General features: G+C 42.3%; 1 protein-coding gene across 10 annotated transcripts in view; it reads left to right on the top strand.

Annotated features, from left to right (window-relative positions):
- The window catches only part of LOC137425199 (kazrin), a 738,641-nt gene that overhangs the window by 615,421 nt on the left and 105,750 nt on the right, over nucleotides 1-17,470 (top strand). For all 10 annotated transcript variants that reach the window (XM_078776419.1, XM_068113383.2, XM_078776417.1 and 7 more), the window contains one exon: nucleotides 2,436-2,632. In XM_078776419.1, coding sequence (XP_078632545.1) covers nucleotides 2,436-2,632 — 197 coding nt within the window. The remainder of the gene's footprint in view (nucleotides 1-2,435; nucleotides 2,633-17,470) is intronic.

The raw sequence follows: 17,470 nt of genomic DNA, 5'->3' as shown, positions 1-17,470 counted from the left end.
TGTTGAGGTCAAAGTTCAAGATCACTTAACATTGTCATTTCTTTCTTTTTTAGCTGTTTTCGTCATGTTTAGCATACCGGGGAAGAAGTCTGAATACAAAGCGGATGCAGACAGGCGTTTGCATTTTCAGATTCTTTCTAGTTAGCCCCTCCCCCATGCAGTGGTAGATGGGGTTTTGTTAACACTTCTGTGTATCTGTCTGCCTGTGTGTGTCTATCTCCAAAACTTTTTTTTTTACCATTCCAGCTGTCATAAAAATTTCAACAAAGCTTTATTATGACAATATGGAGAAGGCAAAATAATAATTTGGTCAAAAGGTCAAAGGTCAGCGTCACTTAAAATCATCAATTTTCATCTGATTGACTTGACATTTTAAGAATTTGCATATTGTGTCACTGAATTGCTCCACCAATCAAAAGCTAAAAGCCGATTGTTTTTTTAGATCAAAACTTCAAAGATCAAGGTTGCAAAAAAATCAATTTTTATCCGATTGACCTGAAGTTTTAAGAATTTGCACATTGTGTCACTAAATTGATTCACCAAACAAAAACTAGAAGCCAATTGTTATTTTATATCCAAAGGTCAAAGGTCAAGGTCGCATAAAGTCATACATTTTTATCCGATTGACTTGCAATTTGAGCAGGGTTTGCATATTGGGTCACTGAAGCATATTTCTTCGGAGGTCAAAAGGTCAAGATCACCTAAAATTGTCATTATATATATATATATATATATATATAGCTGTTTTCGTTCTGTTTAGCATATGAAAGAAGAAGTCTGAATACAAGGCCAACGAGGACGGGCTTTACATTTTCAGAAGCTTTATATTTTGTTTTTAATACAAATATAGGCTAATTGAAGAGCATGGTGGCATAGGGTACACTGCACTGGACCAAGAGTGGGATAATAGGAAAAGAGGATTGAGAAGAGGAAAAGAAACAGCAACCTGCAAGTAAGAGGACTTGGCTCGGCAGGTCTACTGATTGCTTAAAAGACTGCAAGGTGGAATGGGGGATGATTTGAGATAGTGGGTCTGCAGGATTTCGAGTTTTGGGGCAGAGCTAAGAAGAAGTAGAGCTAGGGGGAAGCCTGATGAATTATCAAGGGAAAGGGATGGGTGGGCAGTGTTTGAGAATGATTTTCACTTTTTTGTGTTTAAACGGCCAACTCCAGTTGTTGCTTTTCCTTTTCCCAAAATAGTCGACAATGTCATAAAGCAAATTATCCTTTGGATTCAACATGATCTGTTTTTTGTGGGGGTGGGGTGGGGAGAAGTGGGAGAAGATTGGGTGCTTCTATGAAACCAACGCCCATGAAAGAGCGAGGTGACAGAGGGGATAAAGCTAATGCCCCAACAGTGGGGCAGCAGGACAACAAAGCAGGAGAATGAACGAATATGAAAAGAGGTAGGTGAGGAAACGTAGCAAGAAAACCCAAACGAGAGCAAGAGGCCCAGACAAGAGCACATGAGACTAGCACAAAAACATATGCGAAGGCACTCAGTGAGATGCGCAAATGCATTATATCAACAAATTAACAACAATAATTAACAAAAAATTAATTGTTAAACAGGAAAATTCCCCAAAACAGGTATCCTCAGATTTTGAAGACATTTATCAGAACAGAAAAGATTGTGTCTGGTCACACAAAAACGCAGAATAGTTCTTCTTCTTCTTCTTACTATATAATACTATTATTATTATTGTATGCACTTAAATGTAACTTCAGAGTGCACCAAACTTGTTAGACCGCAGCTTTACCAACGCTTGCGCACTGGTCTGATATATCTCACCAACGCTTCGCAAGTGTGAAGATGTATGCCCCAAACATGATGACAAGTGCCCTTTAAAACCTCCTCTGCTGCTCCTTGACCCATGAATTGTAAGTGGTTGGCCTGGCACAATAATATAACCACTCATAGCCAATTAAAACATGCATAAACCATCGCGAGTGATCTACCCAGCAGGCGCAGTATGCTTCTCGAGAATCATATACACATCCCACATCTTATGTGTGTTAATGCTAAATTGATCTCACAGAAAGAATGTTGGCGTGTTCTCCAAACACAAGTCCCATTCATTATATGTAAAGATAAACTTCCTTGTATATAGATAAATGTAAAGAATGATAAAGAGCGTTTTGATTCCCTTTTTTTTAAACCAACTGTACTATACATACCAGATATTTTCTAAGGACGATATACTTACATGCAGAGTGTTGCATCAATAAAAGTGCACCTGTTGGTTGGGACAATAAGTCGGGAACCTGGGTTTTTTGAGCTGACGTACACCAGAATCTAATGTTTTTGCCAACTTTCTCTTGCATCTCACACTTGTATGGTCTTTATTGTTCAGCTTATTTAAGGATTAATGACATTCCTTTCATGAACTATACCTGGATCTTTTCATTAATAATACGTATTTGGATCTTTCCAGATTCTGAGAGCTCCATTGGGCCACCACCTCTCTCTGAGGGAGATGAAGGTCTGAGTGCTTTGGAAACACAGCTTGAATTAACCCGCTGCATGCCCATCTCCAGCTGGAAAGCTTCCACTGTGCAGGTGTGGCTGGAGAATCTGCTTCATATGCCCATGTACGTGCGACGGTGTGCAGAGAATGTCAAAAGTGGCAAGGTATGAACCACTGGTGGATAATGATTCTATGGGCCATTAAAATGTATGTATACATATATATCTCCTCATGTTGTGCGTTGACATGCTGAAAGTTGAACGTCCTTACCAATTTCAGCTTTCTTGGAGAGTGCAGCATGTTTTCCTCCAGGATTTTTCTGTATTTTGCTCCATCCATTTTCCCTTCTATCCTGTCAAGTGCCCCAGTTCCTGATGATGAGAAACATCCCCATAACATGATGCTGTCACCACCATGCTTTACAGTAGGGATGGTGTTCTTTGGGTGATGTGCTGTGCTGTGTTGGGTTTGTGCCAAGTGTAACGTTTTGCATTTAGGTCAAAAAGTTCGATCTTGGTTTCGTCATACCACAAAACGTTTTGCCACATGGCATCAGAATCTCCGGAGTGGTTTTTTGCATACCTCTAATGGGACTCAAAGGTGGGCTTTTTTGAGTAATGGCTTCTTTATTGCCACCCTATCGTACAGGCCGAACTTGTGGAGTGCTTGGGATATTGTTGTCACATGCACACAGTGACCAGTCTTTGCCATAAAGGCCTGTAGCTCTTTCAAAGTTGCCATTGACCTCTTGGTGGCCTCTCTGATCAGTCTCCTCCTTGCTGGGCCATCCAGTTTGGAGGGACGGCCTGATTTAGGCAGGGTCTTGGTGGTGCCATACACCTTCCACTTCTTAATAATTGTATTGACTGTGCTTCAAGAGATATTCAAGGCCTTTGAAATCTTTTTATACCCATCCCCTCATCTGTGCTTTATCACAACTTTATCCCAGAGATCTTTTGAAAGCTCCTTGGTGCTCATGGTTGAGTATTTGCTGTGAAATGCACTACCCAGTGGAGGAAACCTACTGGAACAGCTGATTTTATTCTGAAATTATCAGAATCACTACAATTTTACACAGGTGGAGGCCAATTAACTTGGTGTGTGATTTTGAAGGTAATAAGGGGGGTGGACACTTTTCCAACCAATATATTCTAGTTTTGTATTTTTAATTAATTTTCTAAAATTTGTAGAATTTGTTTTTCATTTGGAAGTTGTGGGTTACGATGTGTAAATAAAGGTGGAATAAGCCTGAGTTAATGCAATTTAATTTCAGGCTATAAGGCAACAAAATAATTTTACATGAAAATTTTGAAGGTTGCTGTAGACTTTCTATCGGCCAAAGTGTAGACCAAAGGATAACATGCCGTTATAAGTATATTTTATTTTGTTGGTTCTGGGGCCATAAGAAAGATTATACAATTTTTGCATCTATTGGTGAAAGGAGATGCATCTTCATGTGTGTGTATGAACTGATGCATTCAGGAACACAGCAATTATGCTTAAGCAACATGAAGTAGCCACTCTTTTTTTTGGATACATAGTGGAATAGCTAGTACTCATACAGTATTTGTGGAAGAGCAAGTGCTAGTACACTGAACGGATCATGACACAACACCACAATAGGAACATTTAAGAGAGGGGGGAAACACCAACAGCAGAGTTGAAGGCTAAGATGGAGGCAAACTTGGACAAACAATGGGTACAGGAGAGGATGCATGGGGTGGACAAGGTGGATGGATGCAGATGGAGACTCTCAGAAGGGAAAACTGAAAATTTGGAAGAAGTAGGGATTAGGGTGGGGTTGAGGTGGGGAGGCGGGGGTGGAGGGAGGGGGGGTGTTAACGACGGTAGAAAGATCATGTTTAGGATTGGGGATGATCTGAGATAGTGGGGAATGGCTGTCTTTAAGACCTGGATGAAAGAATGAGATTGAGGAGAAGGTGGAAGTTGGTCTTAAAAAAGAGGAACAAATGAGTGGAGGTGAGCAGTGATCCTGGATTTAGGTAGTTTCACCAGAAGGAGTTAGAGGTGGACCGTGTGTGCCCTGCAGAAACCTGGGGGGACAAAGAATGGAAAGAACAGAGAGTGCAAGACCACAAAGGATGCGTTTGAAGATAGAGAGACCACTGACCTCTCTGCACTGGCGAAGAGATAGGCCCCGAGACTAAGCTTCATCACAGGAGATTCCAATAATCTTGAAGGCCTTGATTTCCACGGCATCATGCTGAGCTGGATGTGAGGCAGGGGATCCATCCTAAAGTGGAGAGCAGTAATCTGTCAAGCTGGGGAAGAAGGCCTTGTAGGTGCATAGGAGTTCAGGTGTGCCAAGGAAGGTCTTTACTTGACGGAGGATGTCCAGTCGGTGGCTGGCTTTAGAGGCCGACTTTAAAATGTGGTTTGCCCAATAAAGATGATGGTTGATAGAAAGACCCAGGAGTTTGAATGACTGAACGTCTTCAAGCAAGCCGATTGTTAAGACAGTAGATGTGGGGATGGGGTTGGTTGGGGTGGGGAAGATGGGCGGACAGTCCTTTTGGGGCACAATTATAATTATCGTGAGATAGTGAGATAAATACTGGAATACTTAAAGTAATGTGTAATTTAATCTAAGTACTGAAAATTATGTTTAAAGATGAGTTTGATCACTTATCTTGTGTCAGCAATGACGGGTTAAAAGCGCCCTATTAACCAAAAAGGTGCCCGAACCGAAAATGTAAAAACACAAGGCCTCGTTTATTAGCATTCATATGTCATTTCGAAAGCCTCGTATTTCACAAGCCGCACCACACGAAAGCACAAACTGAGGTTTATGGTTGCCAGATTACACCCAATTTCTCAGCGGAGATAAACGGGAGTGAGTCAGTCGTACTGTCGAAGCAAGAATAAAACAAATAAAAACACATTTATTCACAGGAAAAGAAAAAAAGGTAAGGGTGGAGCTCAAATAACGTAGAATAAAGAATTCCCAAGGGCAACGTACCTATAGTATTTCAGTTCCCTTCCCTCAGTCTTTTGCCATTCTTATCATTCCAATTACACAAATGATACAAATGGGGAGAGAGGGGTAGAGGGTTAGCGATGATATGAGGGTGGAGTGGATGGGTAAAGCCTTCTCTTTCTCCAGGCGGAGTCGGCTAGTTTTACTCTAACATGCAGGTTGCCATTTTCCACACAGATGACAAACTTGAGATGTGTCGCTCAGTTGAGGTAATGGGGAGGCTTGGAATCCTGGGCAGTGTCGTTCCTTTTAGGATCAAAGCATAGCAGCACGACCCACAGCCATCTCTCATCCCAGGCTGATCAGATTGTTGAAGGACTTTGCGGAATCTTGTACAGAGTCTTGAGGAGAAGCCGGTTCAGAATGTCATGCAGACTGCTTGATGATCACTGTCTCAACTCAATTGAATTGTTTTACTGAACTGACCATTACCTTTCCAAACTCATTAGACATGAGCGGAACAACCACAGAGTTTTTTTTTTTTTTCAGTGGAGGATGAAGATGAGAAGGGGAAAAACACTTTTCATACATTTGACCCTGAGTGGGGGGAAAAGGCTTTTTATATGTTCGACGTTGACAATTCCTATTTGCACAAATACAAAAACACCTACTTTAAGACGTCAATTTAAGGAAATAACTAACTACTCTAATTATTACCCTGCTTATCCCCTGGGCCATTCAATTTGATTTGATGTACCATTTTTTACAGAGCGTTAGTGCTGTCGAAGCAGTTTCTTGGCATGGGTATACAGTCACGTGAAAAAGTAAGTACACCCCATGTAAAGTTTTGACTTTTTCAACATATTTCAACATACAGCTATTTGATCTTCATTTCAACAATATTGATAGATAAAGGTGATATAACATAACAAATATCATGAAACATTGACATTTTGGAGTCCATTGTATAATTTAAATAAACATAAATGCAAATTTCGCATGTGGAAAAAGTAAGTACACCCGTGGCTCTAATAGGTGGTATTGCCCCCTTTGGCAGAAACAACCTCAAGTAGGCGTTTCCTGTGACTGTCTACCAGTCTCTGACATCGACTGGGAGAAATTTTTGCCCACTCTTCCATGCAGAATTCTTTCAGCTGTGCGATGTTTGAGGGGTTTCTTGCATGCACAGCTCGTTTCAAATCCCCCCACAACATCTCGGTGGGATTTAGATCAGGGCTTTGACTTGGCCATTCCAGAACCCTCCATTTCTTTCTTTTCAGCCATTCTTGGTGGATTTAATGGTATGTTTAGGGTCATTGTCATGTTGCAAGGTCCACCTTCGGTTGAGCTTCAACTCTCCGACAGATGGCCTCACATTATCCTCAAGCACCCTCTGGTACAATGAAGAATTCATAGTGGATTCTATGATGGTGAGCTGCCCAAGCCCTGATGCAGCAAAGCTGCCCAAACCATAATATTTCCACCACCATGCTTTACAGTTGGTATCATGCTCTTGTGGTCAAATGCTGTCTTTGGTTTTCACCAAACATGTCTTCTGGTGCTGTGGCCAAATAGCTCTACCTTTGACTCATCTTTCCAGAGCACATTGTTCCAGAAGTGCTGGTCTTTGCCTAGGTGTTCATTGGCAAACTTTAGTCTTGCCCTGATGTTCTTTCTGGACAGCAACGGTTTCCTCCTGGCACACCTCCCATGTAGATCAAATTTGTGCAGCCTCTTTCTAATGGTAGACTCGTGCACTTTGACATCAACAGTGGCAAGAGCTACCTGTAGGTCCCGTGATGACATTGTGGGGTTCTTAGAGATTCTTTCAGCATCTTGCGGTCTGCTCTCGGGCTGAACTTGCTGGGGCAGCCTGGCCTGAACAAGTTGGCAGTTGTTTGGAATCTTCTCCACTTGTAGATGATCTTCCGGACAGTTGAATGATTGATTTCAAATTGTTTGGAGATCTTTTTAAATCCCTTCCCAGACTCGTAGGCATCTATAACCTTCTTTCTGAAGGCCTCAGAGAGCTCTTTTGATCTAGGCATGGTGACGCCGCACACTTCAACAACAAAGAGCAAACCAAACTAAATGTCTGAGGTTTAAATAAGACAGGTTCCTCCAAGATCCTCTCTAACGATGTTCTAATCATTTGCACCTGAGCTGGTGCACCTGATTCTAATTTTAGTTATTTGAAGTAGTGATAAATGTAGGGGTGTACTTACTTTTTCCACATGTGAAATTAGCATTTATGTTTATTTAAATTATACAATGGACTACAAAATGTAAATGTTTCATGATATTTGTTATATTATATCACCTTTATCTATCAATATTGTTGAAATGAAGATCAAATAGCTGTATGTTGAAATATGTTGAAAAAGTCAAAACTTTACATGGGGTGTACTTACTTTTTCACGTGACTATATACTGGGTGGTTTGCCATTGGTCTTCCCAGCATTGTTTGTCCATGCTCTATCCTTTAAATGCTGAGCGTCAAGCAAGGAAGGAGAATGAAATGAATGAATGATCGTTTTAAGGCCATCTTTCCCAGCTAGAGCGGGGGTTAGCCTTGCAGGCCCCATGACAATCATGGTTCCCTGTTTGAGGCAATGTTTTTATGGCCGGATGGCCTTCCTGACACCAACCCTTGGTCACGCTCTTATGATGCGCAGGGATATGGTGTACCTATTCTAAATTAGGGTACACACCGGGATCATTCATCCCATCAAGCTGGTACTCAATTTGGTGACCTCAGAAGGATGATAGGCTGAGTCAATCCCCCTGGCGTTAATTCAGTGATCGGCCAGAATTCGAATCCAGGATCCTAGGATCCTAAGCCTGCACCCTAACTGCTAAGCCAACACCAGGCTCAAGGAAGGAGCACGTACCATTTTGAAAATGTTTGGTATGATTCGGCCAAGGTTTGAACCACCAAATTCGCAGACTCGGAGCACACACTCTAACCATTACACCACTGAGTCGACAGATTTGTATATACTTGGTGATGTCCAGAGATAAATGAGAGATTTATCCACATGTGAGTTGAAGCTCAAATCTTGCAAACATTTCAACTTGAGGCAGTTGTCACTCTTCATCATTTGCCCTAAATCTGAGGCTTTCATCTTCCTCTCTTTCAATTTGCTGATGTTCGAGTCTGGTGTGTTTTGTTTTGACAAGGCTGAGTGCATATAGTCCCTATCTCTGCCTCATCATTTTCTATCCCACTAGGCTCTTCCCCGAACCTTTGGATCGATATTTTGCTGTTGAACATGATCTGCACCAGCAAGATTTATAAGCTGTTTGAGCTGGACATTTCTTCTGGCTCCGTATCCGATTCAATCTCTGCTCTGCTTCTATAAGTCATGCGTCCTTTTTATCCGCCAGGTTCCTTTCTGAAAATCGTTATGGTGATGTGCAAAAAAAATTCCAAGACTGATCTCAACTCCTCCTATTCCTCTACACCCGAGCAGATATTCTGATCCACATTCACATCATTCCTCTGTCTTTTGATCCAACAAGGTAGTCTTTATGAACATCTCATGTGCTTTCTACATGATCTGGCATGTGGATTGCCTGCCGAGCTACCTGCTGGCACCATCATGCATCCTCTTCACCCATGGCTGGCTAAAAAAAATGTAATGTTCAAAATCACTTTTTTCCCTGATTTTTCTGACAGTTGGTTTGCCTCCCATTGCTGCATTCTTTGTCCTGTTTCTTATCATCTCAGGTTATGGACATTTATTCGGGAGAGTTGTCGAGATTTTTAGTGAATTTCGTTTTTATTACAACTATTCAGAATCAGGAATTTCATGAGTTCTCTTTATTGAAGGTTTCTGTCTTGTCTGTGTAAATCAGATTTTCAGTTTATATCTGAAATCAAATACAGGAATTTATATCACGACTGGCATTTATTAAGTATTTCATATCATGCAGTAGATGGAAACATCCGCATATATCTATATTGGTTGGGAGTGGAAAATTGGTGGAGTTACATAAGTGAGAGACTTGTTGAGTTTAGCTTGATAACCCTTTTCACAACTTTGAAGATTATGCCACCATACATTGTCGAGTTTTACACCCGAGTCACAGACTGGCAGCAGCATTGTCATCTTCTGCTGGATAAAACTCGGACCTGATCTGAAGCGTGCAACATGACCTTAAACTTATGACCTTCACCAACGTAGTAAACCATTGCTTTGACAACTATCGGGGACGCCTCTTTCACTGTGGTTGTACTCCCAAAGCATGTTGGGGGCCAAATCATCCCTATTCTTTCCTGCTGCCTAGATTCGTCATGGCAGCGCGGTCACTGTCAGAGTGCCGACCGGTCCCCATGGACCGGCCCTTTCCCTCTTGTCTGTCTCTCTCTCTCTCTGTCTCTCCCTCTCCCTCTCCCTCTCCCTCACCCTCTCCCTCACCCTCACCCTCTCCCTCACCCTCTCCCTCTCCCTCACCCTCTCTCTCACCCTCTCTCTCACCCTCTCTCTCACCCTCTCTCTCTCTCACCCTCTCTCTCACCCTCTCTCTCACCCTCTCTCTCGCTCTCTCACCCTCTCTCTCACCCTCTCTCTCACCCTCTGTCTCTCTCACCCTCTCTCTCACACTCTCTCTCTCTCACCCTCTCTCTCACCCTCTCTCTCTCTCACCCTCTCTCTCACCCTCTCTCTCACCCTCTCTCTCTCTCTCTCTCACCCTCTCTCTCACCCTCTCTCTCTCTCACCCCTCTCTCTCTCACCCTCTCTCTCACCCTCTCTCTCACCCTCTCTCTCACCCTCTCTCTCACCCTCTCTCTCACCCTCTCTCTCACCCTCTCTCTCACCCTCTCTCTCACCCTCTCTTTCTCTCACCCTCTCTCTCACCCTCTCTCTCTCTCTCTCACCCTCTCTCACCCTCTCTCTCTCTCACCCTCTCTCTCACCCTCTCTCTCTCTCACCCTCTCTCTCACCCTCTCTCTCACCCTCTCTCTCATCCTCTCTCTCACCCTCTCTCTCACCCTCTCTCTCACCCTCTCTCTCACCCTCTCTCTCACCCTCTCTCTCACCCTCTCTCTCATCCTCTCTCTCTCCCTCTCTCTCTCTCCCTAACCCTCTCATGGCCCTGATTTTGTGACCGTGGGGTACAACATCCTGGGTGTGGGGGATCTCTGGATCGTTCCTGCGAGATTGATCGGCTGTCTTCGTGCTGCTGGCTTATTCGAGAGAACTGTCCGGGTCTATTGAACAACAACAACAACAACAACAACAACAACTACCGTTGCTTTGTCTTATAGGCAATATCATATGGCAAAACATCCCTTGAGAGCAGATGCCCATTGCTCTTTATCTTATGACACAACCTGTTCTGGGCAGAGCTTGTGTTCAAAAGTTAGTTTCTTTCCTCTGCCACATCATTTCCTGACCCTCATCAGCTAATGGAGCATACATGGCTCGGCTCTTGTTTGTATTGTTTTAGATTATGTCTATATACTTCAAGCTGATGTTACTGTGTTTTTTACCATGGTCACAGTGTCATATGGGCTACAATCATAGAAGGGAAGGGAAGGGATCACCCCTCACCTCTCTTCTCCCCTTCCACCCCACTCTCCTGCACTCTTTGTATTCCCAATTACTCAACTTGTTTAAGTTGTATCCCTCTTTCGTCCCTCTCCCTTGCATGCATAATCCATGCAGTGTTCAACTGTTCTCTAAATGAGACACTCACAATAGTCCAAGACACACAAAGGTTTTTATTTTTATGCCTTCGCGGCCGGAAGCACCTGGGGCATTATGTCTTCAGGTTGTTCATCCAGATGTACGTGCCTGCATAGCACATTTTCTTACCATGATAACTTGTGAAATTCTGAAAGGATTTTGTATAAACGTAGTTTGAAAAGATGACCTGATTCGATTTCGGGTTTCGAAAGGTGAAAGGCCTATGGTCATGTGACTTTTAATTGAAAATCTTTGTTAACAAATTACCTTGTGAACCACATAAGGGATTTCACCCAAACTTAGCAGAAGTGTGGACTGCGATACAAAGGTGAACTGATTACCTCCGCCACCAAAGGTGGACGGAGGTTATGTTTTCACCCCTGTCTGTCTGTCTGTCTGTCTGTTTGTCCGTTTGTTTGTGAACAAGATATCTCAAAAAGTTGTGGACGGATTCGGACGAAATTTGGCAGAGATGTAGCGAATGTGACAAGGACGAAATGATTATATTTCGGTGAAGATCTGGATTCGGATCCGGCTACTAGAATTTTAAAGTGATTCTTCACCATTGGGAGATAGGGCCAAAAACGATACATAGCAGGATATCTCAAAAAGTTATGGATAGAATTGGACGAAACTTGGTGGACGGGTTGTGTTTGTGACAAGAATCGATTCGATTTTGGTGAAGATTTGAATATGGATTCGGATATCAGAATTATTAAATTTTTCAAGTGATTATATTCACCATTGAGAGATAGGACCAAAATAATACATAGCAGGATATATCAAAAAGTTATGGACGGATTTGGACGAAACTTGGTGGACCGATAGTGTGTGTGACGAGGAATAATCGATTCAATTTTGGTGAAGATCTGGATCCGGATCCAGCTAGTGTAATGTTTTAAGTGATTCTTCACCATTGAGTGATATGGCCAACCAGGCGGAGGTTTGCTCTATACTGAGTGCCGTTCTAGTTCAATTTTGGGTTCAACAGGTCAAAGGTCATGTACACTGAAATATATAATTTTGCAGATCATAACTCGAGTTGGAAGCATGTGATGTTTTCTCTCTTCTAGATTTTCGACCCTGACAAAAATCTTTCTTTTATCTGTTCCACTCTCTCTCATGTGACCTTTAGGTTTTTCATGTGACATGAAAATTTGGTCAAGCGTAACAGTGGGTTGACATCTAACGTGGGTGGTGGGGTATCCATTGACACTTTCACGTTAAATTTTATTTTTCAATATACAATATCTAATGTCTAAATAAATATTTTTTATGAATAATATATACTTGTATATTGAAAAATAAACAAAAAATATGGCATGTCGTAGACAGTTGCATCTCGTCCGAATAACTTGACAACCCTGTATATTCATGAATCTTTCAGTGTGAGGGTTATAATTGCAGACATTTCCCATAGATGAACACATGCCCCAACTTAAGATCTGTACAAGATCGATTTATGAATACTATAAGCCTTTGTATCACATCTGAGATGAATCGCGTACTGTATGTGATATTTTTATATATCATGTGTTACGTGTTATGATTGAACACTAGAGCTATGGAATCACAATCTACATAAAATCAGGTCATTTTTGCTTCAATCAAATATCAGGCAAATGCACTTTTTAAATTTTCAGTCTGAAACGTTGATGCTGAAAGATTATTTGAGTTAAATTTTCGTCATTTTGTTATAATATATTTTGATGTAAAGTAGTATGCTGAAAATCTGACCTCTTAGTAATTGTCTTTTTTACTCATTGTGATGTACTTATTTATACAGTGTGTGGCAAAAATATAGGACACGTTTTAAATATACTTATCTTTTAGTTGTAGAAGTTGTTTATTCAACAGTATTAACACTCAGAAAGTAGAGATATTGGAATTTCTTCAGAATACACTCGGTTTTGAAAATGATGTCAGTTAAATGGCCTCTGGTGGGAACACATTCTGCTGTTCTGGTACCCATACCACTCATAACTTTCACAATAAAGTCTATCGGAATGGGCTGAATTTCACTTGTAATGTTTTCTTTCAGTTTATCAAGTGTGTGTGGCTTCTTCCTGTACACTCTGTATTGTAAATATTGTGACATGAAAAGTAGGATGTATAGCTAGATTGTGGTAAGTGTAACGTGTGTTTCGAGTAGATTATATTGCCATGTACTAGCGACCTGTCAGAGTAAGTTGTCTTGTAAAATGTGCTGCTGAGAAGGCAGCGTATATAATTTATAGACATGATAATCAGGATGATATGGTATTACATAAACACCTCTTGTTTGCGGGCAGGGCCATGTACATCAATAAGTACATTAATTTTGCGGTATGCAGAAAGAGACCATTTCTGAAATCGGTGGAAGCATTCATAAGACGTCCAGCGCAGAGGCAAATACATTACTGAGCCCCAGACGTGACAATATCCCCACAGGAAATAATCAGGAGGGCTGACGTCAGGAGATCTGGGAGGCAAATTCACATCTTCATATCTGGAGATCAGCTTTGCAGGAAAATGTTCTTCCAACAATTCCATGCATAGCCTTGTGGTGTTGCATGTAGCCTTATCTTGTTGTTTCACTGAAGCTTGCAACACATCCATTTATTACTTTTCTTGATTGTGCATCACAAACTTGGAAATGTCTTCTGAATTATCTTTGTGTCAAAGTCGTAGAATATATATCGATGGAAGAAATACTGCTTAACCACAAATGCTAGTTGTTCACGTGTCCAGTTTCCCACCCTTGGGGATTAATTGTTTGTTTGTTTTAATCTCCAGTTCGTCTGATACAACCTAAAAAGAAAAAAACAATAATTATCTTCCTTTATCATGGAATTATTCCACACTGAAATCGTCCCATCCTTTTTAGACCGCGAGCCGACCAAGCAAAATGTGTCTAGTATTTTTTATTTTCGTGACTCACCTCTAGTATCTAGCTTAAATTTTGTATTTTTAGTTTTAAAATGACTTGCAAAGAATTCATAACTCATCAGTGCAAAAAGTTGCACATTAATTAGTTATGCTAATTAGCAAAAACTATAGTGCCATCTTGTGTCCATTGTTATATACAGTCACGTGAAAAAGTAAGTACACCTCATGTAAAGTTTTGACTTTTTCAACATATTTCAACATACATCTATTTGATCTTCATTTCAACAATATTGATAGATAAAGGTGATATAATATAACAAATATCATGAAACATTTACATTTTGTAGTCCATTGTATAATTTAAATAAACATAAATGCTAATTTCGCATGTGGAAAAAGTAAGTACACCCTTGGCTCTAATAGGTGGTATTGCCACCTTTTGGCAGAAACAACCTCAAGTAGGTGTTTCTTATAACTGTCTACCAGTCTCTGACATTGACTGGGAGAAATTTTTGCCCACTCCTCCATGCAGAATTCTTTCAGCTGTGCGATGTTTGAGGGGTTTCTTGCATGCACAGCTCGTTTCAAATCCCCCCACAACATCTCGATGGGATTTAGATCCGGGCTTTGACTTGGCCATTCCAGAACCCTCCATTTCTTTCTTTTCAGCCATTCCTTGGTGGATTTACTGGTATGTTTAGGGTCATTGTCATGTTGCAAGGTCCACCTTCGGTTGAGCTTCAACTTTCCGACAGATGGCCTCACATTATCCTCAAGCACCCTCTCATACAATGAAGAATTCATAGTGGATTCTATGATGGTGAGCTGCCCAGGCCCTGATGCAGCAAAGCTGCCCCAAACCATAATATTTCCACCACCATGCTTTACAATTGGTATCAGGTTCTTGTGGTTAAATGCTGTCTTTGGTTTTCACCAAACATGTCTTCTGGTGCTGTGGCCAAATAGCTCTACCTTTGACTCATCTGTTCAGAGCACATTGTTCCAGAAGTGCTGGTCTTTGCCTCGGTGTTCATTGGCAAACTTTCGTCTTGCCCTGATGTTCTTTCTGGACAGCAAAGGTTTCCTCCTGGCACACCTCCCATGTAGATCAAATTTGTGCAGCCTCTTTCTAATGGTAGACTCGTGCACTTTGACATCAACAGTGGCAAGAGCTACCTGTAGGTCCCGGGATGAGATTCTGGGGTTCTTCGAGACATTTCAGCATCTTGCTGTCTTCTCTCAGGCTGAACTTGCTGGGGCGGCCTGGCCTGAACAAGTTGGCAGTTGTTTGGAATCTTCTCCACTTGCATATGATCTTCCGGACAGTCAAATGATTGATTTCAAATTGTTTGGAGATCTTTTTAAATCCCTTCCCAGACTTGTAGGCATCTATAACCTTCTTTCTGGAGGCCTCAGAGAGCTCTTTTGATCTAGGCATGGTGACGCCGCACACTTAAACAACAAAGAGCAAACCAAACTAAATATCTGAGGTTTAAATAAGACAGGTTCCTCCAAGATCCTCTCTAACGATGTTCTAAGCATTTGCACCTTAGCTGGTGCACCTGATTCTAATTTTAGGTATTTGAAGTGGTGATGAATGTAGGGGTGTACTTACTTGCTCCACATGTGAAATTTGCATTTATGTTTATTTATATTATACAATGGACTACAAAATGTAAATGTTTCATGATATTTGTTATATTATATCACCTTTATCTATCAATATTGTTGAAATGAAGATCAAATAGCTGTATGTTGAAATATGTTGAAAAAGTCAAAACTTTACATGGGGTGTACCTACTTTTTCACGTGACTGTAGCTGTGTATAATGAATGGGAATTCTAAATATAAAATATGTACAGTAGTCTATGTAGGTATGGGGAAACTGTCCTGGAGTGTGGGGTGATCGAGGTGCTACTCTCTCTCTCTCTCTCTCTCTCTCTCTCTCTCTCACTCTCTCACTCTCTCACTCTCTCACTCTCTCACTCTCTCACTCTCTCTCTCTCTCTCTCTCTCTCTCTCTCTCTCTCTCTCTCTCTCTGTCGCCACCTATCGGCTGTCGGTGCATTGGGTGTGGCGTCATGGCGGCTGTGAGCAACTGCTCTGTGCTTTGGTGAGGCCGTTGCGTTTTTCCCCTCCCCTCCCCTGCCCCCCACCCTCTCCTTCTCCATCCTGTGTGCTTCGGCATTGTGTTTTCATCCGTTCTGCACCCTTGTCTTCGAGAGAGAGAGAGGATTGAGAGCGGGCCCTTGTTGGGTGCGGCCTACTGGCTTTGACGGCGCTTTGTAAGCCATTTTTGTGCTTAGAACGCACGTTTTTTATTTACTTTAGCTCGATTATTTAGGTTTGATACCCTCTTGTCCGGTCCGGACAAGGGGGAGGGGGGGAATTTGATCTGTTTGTTGGTGTTCGACAAACATTGGGTTCTCTCGGTTCTTGGCTACGAACTTTTATTTGGTCGAGTTAGAATGGCGGGCGAACGTTTCTGCATTGATACGTACGAATCGCTAACTCGTAAACACGGGCTAGCTTGTGTTCCTCCCAACGAGGTGGAAATTAACGATGTGCTTTCCGCCATTGGAAACATCGTTGGTGCACACAGTATTCGCGCTGCCTCTCGTATGAATAAGAAATTTGTCGTTTTTTTGTCCGAGGAGCACATGGTAGCGAGTGTAGTCGAACAAGGCTTGTTCATTGAACCGAACACGTTCCTCTCTGTGTTCGCTTTACAAGCCCCGACGGTAAAGATTAACATCAGTAATATCCCGCCATTTATTAGAAATGAGGAGTTACGTGAACAATTAAACAAGTTCGGTAAGGTCGTATCGAGGATTTCGATGGTGCCGATGCGAAATGTTTGCGATCGATTCAAACATGTCGTGTCCTTCAAGAGAGTGGTGTACATGATACTGCCTGCAAATGTAAAATCGCTCAATGTCGTGTTGAGTGTGAAAATCAACGGCTTTGAATACAAAATGTATGCCTCCTCGGAGGCTATGACGTGTTTCGAGTGTGGGGCTTACGGGCATGTGAGGAATGCCTGTCCCAATGCGGTTAAACCGCAGGAACGCGGAGGATTGGTGAGGAGCGACTCCTCTTCACCGCACCATGAAGGGGAGGAGGCGGATCGAGTGGTTAATCCACCCACCGCACCGACTGCGGTGAGTGAAGCGCCAGACTCGTCCCCCCCGACCGGGGGGGGGGGGGGGTGGGGGAGGGAGTGATAGACTTAGAACGTGAGGTGACTAACCCTGCCCCTCCACTTAAGGTGGGAATAAAAGTGGTTGAACCCTCTCTCATTTCGTCCACGGTACACGACAGTGCGGACGATACCATGGAAGTATCCGTAGTGGACACCAGGAAAAAAGGTCAGAAGCGTTCAAGTGATGAATCCTGTGATTCCGAAGAAAAACAAAATAAGATTCAGATCGTGTCAGGTTCGCAGGACCTCCAGGGTGAGGCCTACACCGGAAACTCCTTGGCGGTAATGGAGATGGTACAGG

Source organism: Myxine glutinosa, chromosome 4 (assembly GCF_964187855.1).
Source record: "Myxine glutinosa chromosome 4, kmMyxGlut1.1, whole genome shotgun sequence".
Classification (NCBI taxonomy): Eukaryota; Metazoa; Chordata; class Myxini; order Myxiniformes; family Myxinidae; genus Myxine; species Myxine glutinosa.
The sequence above is the reverse complement of the archived record's forward strand: the minus strand, read 5'-3'. Positions and strand labels throughout refer to the sequence as shown.